Consider the following 15,834-nt stretch of genomic DNA (forward strand, 5'->3'; position numbering starts at 1 on the left):
TCTCCTCTCATAACAAGAGACATGGAGGTAAATTATTCCAAGATTGGTTCTACAGTTGGAAGTTGTCAGATGCTATGGTAGATTGCTACAATCCCTCTAATTTTTCTATCATGACTACAGCAGTTCTGAGAATCCTACTCTAATGCACCTCAAATCAGCAAGCAGGGGGCATAGGTACTCTCTTGTGTACTGAGCTCCTTCAAGGAGGAAAACCTTCCACCAAAATCCCTTACAAGTCTACATCTCGCCAACTAGAATGGGGTTAGATACACTTCTTCTAGTGACTGTGCTTACATTTCCTGAAATAAGAGGCAAAAGAGTAAAATTTTTCCAGTGTTCTCAGTTTGGCTTCAGATTACTTTGTGCACTGGGAGGTAGAAGTTATGCTATGTTACTTCATTCCATAGCATTTCAAAAGAAAGCCCTTTGACGTTTCCTTAGGAAAGTAAATCTTTACCTATCCATGTATTTCTTCCTTGTAGCAGAAGAGAGAAATCACTTATATCACCATCAGAAATCCTCATGATTTTCTTTTTTCTATGTACTAATTTATTTAAAGACTAGCTTTTAAGTTGTTCTAGATTTTCTCCTACTGGCATATGAATAATAACATTCTGTTATTCCCTTGATAACTACAGTGAAATGAGCCATCATACTCTAAAGAATTTCAGATTTGTCTTCTTTTTTAAAATACATATATATTCTTATTGAAGTATAGTTCACAATGTTGTGTCAGTTCCTGATGTACAGCATAATGCTTCAGTCATACATGAACACAGATTTGTCTTCTTAATCTCAAGTGCCAATCCCCCCCACCTTAAATCATCGTACAAAGGAAGAAAAGATAAGTTTTCCCTAGAAGTCGTTTCCCAGAATTTCTTCTTTTTCTCCCGATTTTTCTATATTTACTCATCCAACAAATTATATGAATGCCTTTTATGTGTAAGATACAATCATAAATGCTTTTTTAGTAGTAAATTCTTCTTTTTTGGACCTGATATATTGGATTCCAGAGGTGAAGGGGTAATGTTTCTGGAATCACCCTATATATCTACTGTTAACACACTGACTGGTAGTTACCACAGAATTTATATGCATGCTAGGGTCCCCTGCAGACATACAGTGATGATGATGATTAAAGTTCCTAATAATTATTGAGTGTTTGTCTACGTACCAGGCACTGTTCTAAGAATATAGTAGATCGTTTAATCCTCACCCACCCTGAGTTATGTTTAATATTCTTACTTCTGTTTTACAGATGAAGAAACTCAGGCACAGACGAGTTTAATAATAATATAACCAAGGTTACATAACTAGCAAGTGGGGTAGCCAGAGTTTGAAGCCAGACATTTTGAATTCAGACCCTGTGCTTTTTTTTTTCAAATGAGTTTTCTGTAACTGCTTACATTTTCCCCATGTGTATGTCTGTCTTCTTTTTAAAATCAGAGCCTGTGTTCTTAACTGCTATATCATTATTACATTGCTAATAACCTTTCTTATCTTTAGTCTGTGTAGAACCCAGAATAATGCAGAGACATTTATCAAAACAAATACTGCAATGAAAAGAATCCTGGAAGCTAGGCCCTTCCTATGGAATGCAGAACAGTCCATTAAATATAATTTGTGGGCAGAACATATATAATGAACTCTAATGATAAAAGAGTTTTTATTTTACTGCTTTCTCCCATTACATTTTAATTAGATAGGTCCTTAATTTTCTTCCCATTTTTAATTGAGAAATAATTCATATACTATAAGATTGATTTTTTAACAGTGTACAGTTGAGTGGTTTATAGTGTATGCACAGAGTTGTAGAATCATCATGACTGTCTTAATTCCAAAACACTTTCGTCACCCCCAAAAGAAACCCTTTACCCATTAGTAGTCATTCTCTCCAGCCCCTGGCAACCACTAATCTACTTTCTAAATCTGTGGGTTTGCCTTTTTAGACATGTCATGTAAATAGAACCATACACAATGTGGCCTTTTGTGACAGGCTCCTTTTACTATGAACACCATGTACAAGTTTTTGTGGTAGACGTTTTGTGGTAGAGTGTTTTCAGTTCCTTTGATTATATGCCTAGGGATGGAATTTCTGTGTCCATTGGTAATTTTAAGTTTTTGAGGAATCTACCAGACAGTTTTTGAAAGTGGCTGCATCATTTTACATTTCCAGCAGCAGTGTATGAGGGTTACAATTTCTTCAGATTATCGCCAACACTTGTTATTTTCCATTACAAAAATTTATAGCTTTCCTGCTGTTGAATTGGCATCTCATTGTGGTTTTGATTTGTAATTCTCTTTTTTTAATTGAAGTATAGTTGATTTACAATGTTGTATTTGTTTCTGGTATACAGCATAGTGATTCAGTTATATATATATATTCTTTTTCATTATAGGTTATTAAAGATATTGAATATAGTTCCCTGTGCTATACAGTAAGACCTTGTTGTTTGTTTATTTTATATAGATATAGTACTTTTTATCTGCTAATTCCGAACTCCCAAGTTTGTCCTGCTACCCCCAATCCCCTTGAGTAACTGTAAGTTTGTTTTCTATGTCTGTGTCTTTCTGTTTTGTGAATAAGGTCATTTGTGTAATTTTTTTAGATTTCACAGATAAGTGATATCTATCATATGATATTTGTCTTTGACTTACTTCACGTAGTATGATTATCTCTAGATCCATCCATGTTGCTACAGTGGCATTATTTCCTTCTTTTTTATGGCTGAGTAGTATTTCTGTGTGTGTGTGTGTATGTATATATACACCACATTTTCTTTATCCATTCATCTGTCCATGGACATTTAGGTTGCTTCCATGTCTTGGCTATTGTAAATAATGCTGCTGTGAATATTAAGGTGTGTGCATCTTTTCAAATTAAGAGTTTTCCCTGGGTATATACCTAGGAGTGGGATTGCTAGATCATGTGGTAAATCTATTTTTAGTTTTTTAAGGAATCTCCATACTGTTTTCCATAGTGGCTACACCAGACTACATTCCCACCAACAGTGTAAGGGGGTTCTCTTTTCTCCATACCCTCTCCAGCATTTATTGGTTGTGTACTTTTTAATGATGGCCATTCTGATGGATATGAGGTGATACCTCATTGTAGTTTTGATTTACATTTATCTAATAATTAGCAATATTGAACATATTTTCATGTGCCTATTGGCCTTCTGTATGTCTTCATTGGAGAAATGTCTGTTTAGGTCTTCTGCCCATTTTTTGATTGGGTTGTTTGTTTTTGTTACTGAGTTGTATGAGCTGTTTGTATATTCTGGGAGTTAAGCCCTTGTCAGTTGCATCATTTGCATATATTTTCTCCCATAGGTTGTCTTTTCATTTTGTTTATGGTTCCCTTTGCTGTCCAAAAGCTTACAAGTTTAATTAGGTCCATTTGTTTATTTTTGCTTTTATTCCTATTGCTTTGGCAGACTGACATAGGAAAAATTGCTGCAGTTTATGTTGGAGAATATTTTGCTTATGTTCTCTTCTAGGAGATTTATAATGTCCTGTCTTATATTTAAGTGTTTAAGCCATTTTGAGTTTATTTTCGTGTATGGTGTGAGGAAGTGTTCTGACTTCATTGGTTTACGTGTGGCCAGCTTTCCCAGCACCACTTGCCGAAGAGACTTTCTTCTTTTCCGTTGTATATTCTTCTATCATTTATTAAAGATTGACTGTAGGTGTGTGGGTTTATTTCTGGACAGTCGGTTCTGTTCTGTTCTGTTGATGCATACATCTCCCCCCGCACCCAATACCACACTTTTAATTACTATAGCTTTGTAGTATTGTCTGAAGTCTGTGAGGGTTATGCCTCCAGCTTCATTCTTTTTCTTCAATATTGCTTTGGCAATTCTGGGTCTTTTGTGATTCCATAGAAATTTTAGTATTATTTGTTCTATTTCTGTGAAAAAGGTTCTGGGTAATTTGATAGGGACTGCATTAAATATGTAGATTGTGATTTGTAATTCCTTGATGACTAATGATGTTAAGCATCTTTTTTATGTGCTTATTAGCCATTTGTATATCTTCTTGGGGAAAATGTCTTTTAAGGTCTTTTAAAAAATTAGGTTATTTGTCTTTTTATAATTGAATTGTAAGAGTTCTTTATATATTCTGGATAGGAGATCATTTTCAGATCTGATTTGGAAATTCTTTCATTCTGTGTGATGTCTTTTTTTACTCTTTTGATAGTGTTTTAAAGCACTGGAGGTTTTCTACTTTTTCTTTGGTTGCTGTGTTTTGGTGTGTCATATCTAGGAAACCATTGCCTAATCCAGTGTCATCGTGACTTACTTCTGTTTTCTTCTAAGACTTTTTTAGTTTTAGCTCTGACTTTTAAGTGTATGATCCCACTTTGAGTTACTGTTTGAATATTAAGTAGTAGTCTAGCTTCATTCTTCTGCATGTAACTATTTAGTTGTACCAGTACCATTGGCAAATATCAATTAACCATAAATATAAGGCTTTTTTTCTGAACTCTTAATCTGTTGTGTTGTTTTATTTGTGTTTCCTTATTCCAATACCACATGTCTTGATTACTGTAGCTTTACAGTAACTTTTGAAATGAGGAAATATGAATCCTCCAGCTATGTTCTTTTTCAAGATTGTTTTGGTTATTCCAAGTACTTTGCACTTCTGTGTGAATTTGAAGATCAGCTCCTCCATTTCTGTAAAAAAAGCCAACTGGGATTTTGATAAGGGTTACATTGAATCCGTAGATCAATTTGAGGAGTATTTTCATCTTAATAATAACATGTTCTTACATTTTCCTTTTTTAGTTCAAAAATAAATAACATGAACTATGTGTAAATTTTAAAAAACGAATCCATTGAAAAACATAAATAACATGAGCTGTGCCCTCAGCTGGCTTACAGTTTAGTAGAGTTACGTTAAGAACTCAGCTAAGTAGTATAATATCAGTAATAATCATAACAAGAATATTAGTACTACTTACTACTAGTAATAAAATATTTATTGAATTTTTGCTATGTGGTAGTCTCTGTAATTACCTCTTTTACTAGTACTATCTCATTTAACCCTCACAACATTTTTTTTCACAAATGATTTTTTTAAAAAGCCATATAAAGAAGAATGTGGTAATATTCTAAAGGAGGTGAAGCGAGAGCATACTGATTTTAGATTTTATCAAGCAGAGCTTTGAATTAGACTTTGAAAAGCAAGTAGGATTTTGATGAAAAAGAGTGGAGTTTGGGAAAAGCTGCCTCCTGAAGAAATAGCTGTTTTCTGCATCTTCTTGTAGCACCAAAGGAATTTTGTTGATGATGATGGTGGTGGTTGAGGTATGTGTTTACGTGGCAGGACTTGCTCACATTTGTAGGGTAAGAAAACAGAGGGAAAGGGTAAGTTGGAAGATATAGGAGAAAATGGGGATAATGATGACCCAAGGCCTCTATTAAAGTGGCCCTAAACACTCAGTGCTAGTACTGAATTGAGAGCAGAAGAAGGATGGGGAAAGAGGTGGAGAATTGCTTGGACAAAAAAAGAAGCTTTTATTTGATGGCTTTGATCTTCAAAGTAAATTTGAAGGTAATGCTATTTTCCTAGTGAATTAAAGGTTGGGGGATGACGTTAGGAGCCAGAAAAGCATAGAAAAGTTTGGAGTAATTGTTGTGAGGAATGTAATACGAGTTTAAAATGAGTAAAACTAATTTCCATGAATTGGTAATGGAACTAATTAGCCTAGTTTTTGTTTTTTTTTTTCCTTCAGCAATGTGTGGTAACCTGAGAAAAAGAAAGGAATAATTAAATGATAAGATTTACCCCAAATTGGTATTTGTCAAGCAAGTTGGTAAAAGAATAAGAATTAACCAGACAGTCTAAGATGTTGCTGTGGCATTGTTGAAATGGTGAGCCACAAAGTATGGGAAGTAAAACAACAAAGAAATCTGAGAAACTGTAAGGGGTTAATAATGTTGACCATGAACAGATTAGTGTGATAGTGAGGTTGAAATTTAAGAAGGTGGAATAAGTATGTGTGCACAGGGTTTTGGGAGGTTCCAAAGTGGGATCTTGTCATCATTTGGGATTCTTTTATAAAGAATTTTAAGTATCTCTGGAACTTAAAGGTATAGTGGAAAAATGCCTCTACAGAGAGGCTTAGACAACTTTAAGGCAGGAGTGTTAAAAGAGTAATCAACATCCACACTGAATGCAGCAAGACTAATGGGGTGAAATGAGCCAAGCCAGGTACAAAACAAGGTAGGCAAGTACCTTGGTAGATTGCACCTATGAGGATGGAGAGAGGTGGAATGAGTAAATGTTCTGTACTTAAGAAGAGGAAGAGCTATTGACAAATGCAGGAAGATAAGAGATTGTAATCCACGATGGCGGGAACAATATATTTTCAAAAATTAAGGCTAAGATTTTGATAAATAACACTCAGAACACTTGTTGACATTTATTACTTTTCCTAAGCCTAACTTTGTATAGAAATGTACTTTCCCAGATGACAGAAAATAATATTTGATCTATGCAGGGAGGAATCTTTGTCTCCCAGGCTACATATATATAACCTTCAAAGGGTAGGAATTGTGTTTGTCTTTATTTTTGTAGTCTGAGCCCCAAATAGTACCAGGCACAGCTTTGCTCAGTATTTATTTATTGAATAATTGAAGGCTCAACAAGTGGGTCACATTGAAAGAGATGCCCTTGAGTAATTAGCCTATGGAACTGAAAGCTAAATAGAAATACAGCTCAAAAAATTTTGAATTGATTTGGTTATAATGCCTTGAAATGCTGTGAAACATTTCAGGGTTCAGGGTTGGACAGCTAGTAGTAGATTATAAAGAGGAGGACATTTTGATGTAGTTTAGACCCTTTACTTCAGTAGCTCATTTTAGTATTTTCCCTCCCCCACTGCCAAAAAATTACGTGGTAAGATCAAGTATCAGGTGTGGTGGCCCTTAGTGAAATGAAGTTTCTCCGTTATTCTCCTCTACCTTTGATAATTCTCCCTTGCCTGTAGAATGAAGTTCAGGCTTCATAGCATAGTATGTGCACTCTCTACATGCTGGACCCTTACCTACTCTTCCAGTCTTAATATTTGTTCCCCTGTGTTCCTATTCTTCACGTAAATTCCGCAAACATGTATTGATCCCTTGCTATGTCCCAGGTAATGTATGACATTCAGCTATGCTAGTCTATAGTTTTCCTCTGTGTCTCAAAATATATTACCTCCTTACTTTGTGATAGAATTTTTCCTGTACTACACAGTACTCTTGTCTCCCCACTTAACTCCATCTATCTAAATACCAATGTTTTAAGGTCCGCCTCTTTCCTTATTCCTAACTCGTAGCAAGAACATTCTTTACTTCTCATGTATAGCACTTAAACAAAGAAAGATACATCCATCTGCTGCTCTGCAGCCCAATAATAAACTCCTTGGGTGTTGAGAAATACCATTTTTTTAATCTTTGATCCTCCTTTGTATCCTTTCATAAATGTTTGTAGTATTGCATCTATTTGGGGTAGTAGGGAGAAGTGAATTATGGTATGGAAGAGGGTGATTACCACTGCCTTAAGAACCATGAACGTGCATGTTCCGATTCATTGTCTTTACTTTTGGTATTACTGTTTTCAAGATTTTCTCTTTTAGAATTTGATATCTTGTGTGAACATTTGACTTTATAGCTTTAGTAAAATAAACTTCTAGAAAGGTACTCTGATGGATAATGTCCTCAAAATTTCTTGAATGCAGGATATAAACCCCCTTTTCAAATAAAATTCTATTCTCTAGGCAGTATTTGGTGGGGAAGGGGAGACTGTAAGAGATCTCTAGTGAGAAAAATAAAGTATTTTAACTGACAGCAGTTTCAGAAAGAAGGTGGTAGTTATACATCTTCTGCTCCCTGTTGAGGAGGTTTTGGTGGTAATGGTGAGACCTGGCACTATGTACCTTAGTCTTGTTTTTTGTCAAATCTCTCTAACACCTAGTCTTTTCAACCTCTCTTTGTGTTCTTTGGAGAGAGAAAAAGAGACAGAGAAAGATATGAAACTTCATATGCCTACAACTTTTCTGGGAAAAGATAATTTTTAACACAGGGGATATTTATCCTTAATGTAGTATTTTCTCATGTTAGGTGTAGTTTGGAAGGTAACTTGTGATTTGACCAGAAAATTGCAAATAATTTTTTAAATTAATATGCATGGCTATTATAGACACATGTGTGTGTCAGTTTTTAGATGTAGTGTATTATAACAAAAGATTTATTAATTTAAAGATAAAAGTACTAATATACAATATTTCCAGCATTTATTTTGTAACTTGTAACACAAAATCCTGTTAGCTAGATTGTAATGAGATTATAATCAGAGACTAAAATTTCATATTTCCTTGTGTTACTATCAGGAAATAATCCAGATTCAATGTAAGTCTACTTTATTTTATAGGCCTATGAAGAATACACCAGCAAGCTAGATGCCCTCCAACAAAGAGAACAACAGTTATTGGAATCCCTGGGGAATGGAACTGATTTTTCTGTTTCTAGCTCTGCATCAACGGACACCGTTACATCTTCTTCCTCTTCTAGCCTTTCAGTGCTGCCTTCATCTCTTTCAGTTTTTCAAAACCCCACAGATGTGTCACGGAGCAACCCCAAGTCACCACAAAAACCTATCGTTAGAGTCTTCCTGCCCAATAAACAGAGGACAGTGGTGAGTCAACTTTTAATATCATCATTGCTTTCCCCTTGTATGTTTCAGAAAGCCTAGTTGTTGAAAATGAAATGTGATACTCAGTGGTCATGCAGATGGAAGCATTCGTTTCAAACAAGAATGGAAGGGACATAATTATTTGGTTCCAAAGTCTGTATTCCTTAACTGGAACAAATTGTATTGTCTTTATTGTCAGATTTGACATTTAAACCTGTTTACCAAACTTGAATCACACTCAAGTCTAAGTGCTAGTTTAGAATCAATCAGAATTTCAAGACTTGAGCTTGCTTGTTGTCTAATATGTCAGTAAGATTCATTCTTTGCCCTTGAGAAATCCCTATTCAGATTTATTATCGGTTGTTAGATTCGTAGTGTGCTGACGTTTTTCCTCTTGTTTACATAACTTTTGATTATTGATCATTCGTATCATCATCGGAACACAGTACTCAGTAAGTAACATATTAAGCAGAGAAATCTGTAGGATTATTATCAATGGTCTATATCAAGTGCAACAAGTACTGATGTTGGATTTAATGAATAATGCACCTGTTTACATCTAATTTCTTATAATGTATGTGGTTGCTTTTGATATTAATTTAAAAAATTTCATTTCCAAATATAAACAAGTCAAAGTAATTTTTAAATTTATTCCCTCAGACAGCATTAGTTTATGCTGCTTCTTCATGGAAAAAGTTTGCTGATGTATGCTGTAGTAGTCCCAGTGGGGTCGGTTTGTCACCTTGTGCAACATAGGCATATGAATATCAGTGTGTGGAGATGCAAGACTAGGCCTTTGCCTGTGTTACAGAGGGAGTTGGAACTAAGACCCTCACATAAATCTGAGCCTTTGAATAGCTTTACCTTCAGCAAAAGGGTGAATTAGAAGAAAATCTATTCACCAGTACACATTAATAGCAGTGAAACTTGTCTATCTTTGCCAAGGCTCCAGATAAAGGTTAAAGTTACCCTTGTGAATTCTGAAGTATAGACCTGTTCTCATCATAGGGTGGGGTTCATATTGTATTACCTGCATGTTCAGGAATTCTCAACCTAAGAAATTAACATGGCAACTGGTCCTGGAGTGGTACTAACACTTAGGCACTGGGCAGAAGCAAATGCATAACCTTCCTTCACCCATATCAGACTCATAGAATTCACATAGATGATGCCTCACTGACAAGCTCAAAATCCCATTTTAATATGTAAGAAACAGTCTACCATTAGAGCATTAGAAGAGTTACTAACAGCAGGATTAGACTCCTAAGAAAGAACTAAATAGAACTTCTAGGTGGTCTTAAAATTTAAAACTCAATGGATGACAGTTATCATCTATGAAATATTACTGCTGAAAATGATTGTGTTGAATGTTAAGCTTCTGGACTTTCCATTCTATGAGAAATACAGGGGATAAGGGAAGAAGTTAACACCACAAGGAAGCAATTAGATAAATTCAGAAGGTGGACATCCTATAAGACAAACAGCTTGGACTGAATGTCATGGAGGATGAAAAGATTGGAGATTATTCTATACTAGATAAGACTAAAGAGACGAAACAACCAAATGCAGTGTGTGATCCTGGTTTGGGACTAGTGTGGTCCTTCTTGAGATGGGAAATGTTGCATGTTGACTGAATATGTGATTATGAAATTATTAGTTTTTTGAAGTGTAGTAATAGGAATGTTACTATGTAGGAGAATGTCTTTATTCTTAGGAAATACATGCTTAAGTATTTAGGGGTAAATTGTCAGATGCCTGCAACCCCCGTGCCCTTTTTTTGAAATGAAACTTACATACAGTAAAATGTGCAAATCTCAGGGTACAGCTCAGTGACCTTCTACATGTGTAACTGCGATGCAGATTAAGATATAGAATATTTCTAGTGCTTGAGAGTGTTCTCCTGTATTCTGAATTCTATCTCAGTCAATTTGGAACTTTCAAATGGTGTGATGGGAAACAAAATGTTAAAGAGAGAAAACAAATATCAAAAAATAATGTTAGAATTTGAGAGAATTTGGATGTTAATTGTACCATTCTTTCAAATTATCTGTTTAAAATTTTTCATAATAGAGTTGGAAAAATTCAAACAACATAGAACAAAAGAAAAATAGATAGCTAAAAGAAACAGTTGTCAACTAGGGAAAAAAGGCTAATGAACATATTGATGCTGATTTGAGGATGTAACAAAGTAACACTTTAAATAAAATCTCAATATGTCAAGCTAGTTACAGCATATTACAGAGCAAGAGTTAAAATGCTATACAAAAATTAAAATAAAAATTAGTCATTCCATACAAAAATAGAAATACTTGTTTTTAAAAACTCAAAGGTAGATTGAATCCATTTGAAGGGAGGATTAGTGAACTCTGAAAAGCGAGGAAAGAGAGTCAGAGAAAATATGAGACAGGTTATATGCCTCAAAGGAGTTCCAGAAGGTAGGAATAGAAATAAAGGAGTACAGGGAACTGTATTTAATATCTTGAAGTAACCTATAATGAAAAAATATGAAAATGAATATATGTATGTGTATGTATGGCTGAAACATTACGCTGTACACCAGAAATTGACACGTTGTAAACTGATGATACTTCAATTTTAAAAAATAGATAAATAAAAAATTTTAAAAAAAGAAATAAAGGAGTAGAGCAAAATTCAGAGAAATGATGGCTAATCTTCATGAAAGACTTGAATCTAAGGATTTGGGAAATATAAGCTCTATAAATTATATATAAATCATAAGTTTGTTACATATTTGTTATATAAATAAACCTGAATCCATACTTATTAGATACAACAGAATGAACGAATGTTGTTTTGAAAGCACTTAGGAAAAGATTATCTATAGAAGAATTACACTTAGATTATCAAAAAATTTCTTCATAGCAGCTGTAGAAGCCAGAATACAGTAGAATAATACTCTTAAAGTGCTGAGCAATGCCTGTAAATTGCTTAGCTAAAGTCTGAGTTTAGCTAGCCAGGTACACTATGAATCAAGGCAATTTCCAGATGAGGAGTTCACTTTGCCCAGGCTGTACTTGAAGGAGCCATCCAAAAATTACTTTAGGGAGAAAACTAAACACAGAGGAAGGAATGAAAAATAAGTTAAACTTTAAACTATAAAATTTGCACAAGAACACAGCATTGTAAATCAACTATACTTCAATTTAAAAAATTGTGCAAGAAAATAGAGGAGAAAAAATCTATGACCTGGAATTTGGCAGCAGTTTCTAAAATATGACACCCAAATCAAAATCCCTAATGAACATATTGATAGGTTGTACTTTATCAAAATTAAAAACTTCTGCTTTTCAAAATACAATGTTAAGAGAATAAAAAAACAAACCACAGACTGATAATCTTTGCGAAACATATATCTGATCAAGGACATGCATGTATCCAAAATATATAAAGAGCTCTTTGAAAGCAATAATAAGAAAACAAACAACTCAATTTAGAAATGGGCAAGAGATTTGAACATATTTTACCAGAGAAGATATGTGAATGGCAAACAGACACATAAGAAGATGTTCGGTGTCATGAGTCATTAGGAAAATGCAAATTAAAGACACAAGATACCACCTGCTAGAGTGGCTAAAATGAAAGAGTGGCCATGCCAGCTATTGGTAAGGATGTGAAAAACCAGAATTTTCATACACTGCTGGTGGGAATGTGTAATGGTACAACCACTTTTGAAAACAATTTTCCATTTTATTTAATGCAGTCCCTTTAAAAGCCCCAACAGCTTTTTTGGTGGTGGGGGGGGGCAAAAATAGAAAAATCCATCCAGAAATTCATGTGGAATCTCAAGGACTCCTGAATACCCAATTTTGAAAAAGAACAAAGGTGAAGTCTCACACTTCCGATTTCAAAGCTTATTACAAAGCCACAATAATTAAATCATTGTATAAACAGACAGACATATAGACCAGTGAAATAAATAACTTGTTTATTATTTCTCTTTTTGATTATAGCCATCCTATTGACTATGAAGTGGTACCTCATTGTGATTTTGATATGCATTTCTTTGTTGGCTGATGATGCTGAGCATCTTTTCATGTGCTTATTGGCTTTTGTTTATCTTTTCTAGAGAAATAATTTACTTCTGTAAGTTTTACATGGCATGCACAAAACTGGGCATAACCCAAATGGTTAAACAAGTTGGTATATCCATAAAATGAAATACTATTTGGTAGAAATAAATGCATTGCCAATACACACAACAGCATAGGTGACTCTCAGAGCAGTTATGCAGAGTGAAAGTAGCCAGACAAAAACAAATACATAGTTTATAATTCCATTTATATAAAAATCTAGAAGATGAAAACTCTTCTACAGTGGCAGAAAGCAGATCAGTATTTGCCTGGGCTTGGAGCTAGGGCAGAAGAGGGGTTACACAGAAGCACAAGGAAATTTTCAGACGGTAATAGGATACATTCATTATCTTGAATGTAGTGATGGTTGTGTGGAATATTCATATACATATATATGTATGTATATATATAAATCAAAATGTATCAAATTATACACCTAAATTATTACAGTTTATTATATGTTTAATTATGCCTTAGTAAATCTCTTTTAAAGCAGGAATGATGAGCCTTTTATAACCAAAGAAAATTGGATATGAAATAGATTTGAAGGAGTGAAAAGAGTATTCAGGATGAGGATGGTCATATTTACAGAAACACTTTAACAGAAAGACATAGAAATTCTAAGAATTATATACATAATAAAAGCCTCAAAATATGTAAAACAACAGAATTACAGATGGAAAAATTCACTTCCCTAGTGGGTGATTTCAACACACCTACTCCAGTAATTGATAGATCAAGCAGGCAAAGTTGGTGCACTTATGGAAGATTTGAACAACACAGTTGTCAGTTTTATATAATAGCCATGTAGACCATGTAGACCTCATCAATACAAGAATACACATTCTTTTCAAGAATGTATGGGAACACTAACTTTCTTTTTTAACTGCATTTTAAGCAAGAAAGGGAATCTCCTCCACAAAAATAGGCTATGATTTTTGAGCATAGTGTAGAAATTAGGAACAATAATGGAAAACTAAATTTTTAGAAATTTAAAGACACTTTTAAATGTCATGTCAGGAAAAAATTCAAAAAAATCCTAGTCCTATATAAATTTTATTGTTCCATAGAAAAGTAAAAGAGAGAACATTTCCTAACTTGTTTATCAAGTTTGTATATCTTGATTTTAAAACTAAAGATCATTTGATATACAAAAATTAAAGGTTAATCTCATTTATAAACATACTTGCAAAAATCTTTAATAAAATATTGGCAAACTGAATCCAGCAATGTATATATTTTAAAAGAATAATTATTCTAGGAATACAACAATGATTTTTAAAAACCAGTGCAGTTCTTATTAGCAGATTATAGGAGTAACACTGTATGAATAGCTCTAGATACAGTAAACAAAAGACATTTGATGTTATTGAAAACCTTTTTGTGATTAGAAACCAGAAGAACTCTGTAAACTTGGAATAAAAGAGAACTTCCTTGATAAAGGGTATCTACCAAATATGTCTAAGAAGTATTATACTGCATGGTGCATTCTCATTAAAATTGGAAATTGGCAAGATAAAAATGCCTACTACTTAGGGTATGGAATATCCTAGCCAATGCAAAACAACAAGACAAAGAAGTAAAAAACATAAGGATTAAAAAGGAAGAAACAAAACTGTTATTATTTGCAAATAATTTGTCCTACATAGAAAAGCTGCTAAATTATTATAGTAAATAAGAAACTCACCACTTAATAATTAGAATGTGTAATTTTGTTTTAAAAGGATATTGACAGTAGTAAAAATAATAAATGTTTAAGACTTTTATGAAGAAAATTATACAACTTTATTGAAAGACATTTGAAAAGAGTAAGCAATTAAAAGTTACTTTGTTCCTGATAATCTTCCTAAATATATTTCTTTCTAAATGCTGTGCAGTTCCTGTCAGAATTCTAAGAGGGTCTTGTCCCATTCTACCCACCCCATCTGAAAAACTGATTGTAAAATTTATATGGCAGAGCAAAGAGCTACTCTAGAGGCCTTTTCCAAGGATTGACCTATTTTAGTGAAGAAGCATTTACTTGAAGTTCAGTTCTTTTATCTCACTTGGCTTTTATTGTGTTAAAATTCATGTGAAATATACTACTTTTTAAAATGTTGCAGCGATTATTTCATGGTGATGATATTAGAGGTATTTATACTTTTTCAAAATTTCTAACAGATACATTTAACTTTATAATTTCGAAAGTATAATTTTTTTGTTTGTTTTTGTTGGTTTTTTTTTGAGGGGGAAATCATGTTTATTTACTTACATATTTTTTTAATGGAGGTACTGAATATTGAACCCAGGACCTCATGCATGCTAAGTACATACTCTACCACTGAGCTATACCCTCCCCCTCAAAAGTATAATTTTTTTAAAAAGTAATTTAGAGATTTTATGAGATACTCTGTATCAAAAATGAATGTTTATTCATTATTTCTAAAAATAAAGTAAAAGCAAGGTAAGTGTCCTTTGGTACAGAACTATTTAAATAAGACTGTCCAGGTTATGGATTAGATACAGTGACTAAAAAGAATAAACATGTGTGTCCTTTGAGATATTTTTGAATTGTATATAAAAACTTCTTCATTGTGATTATCTGAAGGATGGGGAACATTGCTGGAGGCAGGAGAAAGGAACTAACCTTTTTAGCTTACACTAACAACCTTCTTTCACATAATGCAGAGCTACCTTTTTCTTTTTTATGGTTAAAATTATTTTTTAGAGTGATTGTATATGATTTATTTAGCTATTTCTTTCATGATGGATAATTAGGTAATGCTGCAAAATACATTTAAGTACATATATCCTGAAACATTGTGGGAATATTTTCATATTAGATACCTAGAAATGATTATTGGATCATAGGATATGCACACTTAAAACTTTTGTAATATGTACCTTTTAATCAGCAAAATTCTTACTAGTTTAGATTCTCTACAGTGTATGAGACTTACTTTTTCCACGAGACCCTGGTTGACATTGAATGTTAACAAAATTTAGAAGATATCACTGATCTAGTAGAATTTAAAGTATACTAGGCATGAGATACCCTCATTCGTATATACTTTTCAATATATAT

At 33.5% G+C, this 15,834-nt stretch overlaps 1 protein-coding gene across 4 annotated transcripts in view; it reads left to right on the forward strand.

The window, feature by feature from the left end:
• Nucleotides 1–15,834, forward strand: part of BRAF (B-Raf proto-oncogene, serine/threonine kinase) — a 140,460-nt gene that overhangs the window by 58,805 nt on the left and 65,821 nt on the right. For all 4 annotated transcript variants that reach the window (XM_074366915.1, XM_045510973.2, XM_045510971.2 and 1 more), the window contains exon 3: nucleotides 8,419–8,682. In XM_074366915.1, the coding sequence (XP_074223016.1) occupies nucleotides 8,419–8,682 (264 nt within the window). The remainder of the gene's footprint in view (nucleotides 1–8,418; nucleotides 8,683–15,834) is intronic.

This window comes from Camelus bactrianus, chromosome 7, assembly GCF_048773025.1.
Source record: "Camelus bactrianus isolate YW-2024 breed Bactrian camel chromosome 7, ASM4877302v1, whole genome shotgun sequence".
In the NCBI taxonomy this organism is placed as follows: domain Eukaryota; kingdom Metazoa; phylum Chordata; class Mammalia; order Artiodactyla; family Camelidae; genus Camelus; species Camelus bactrianus.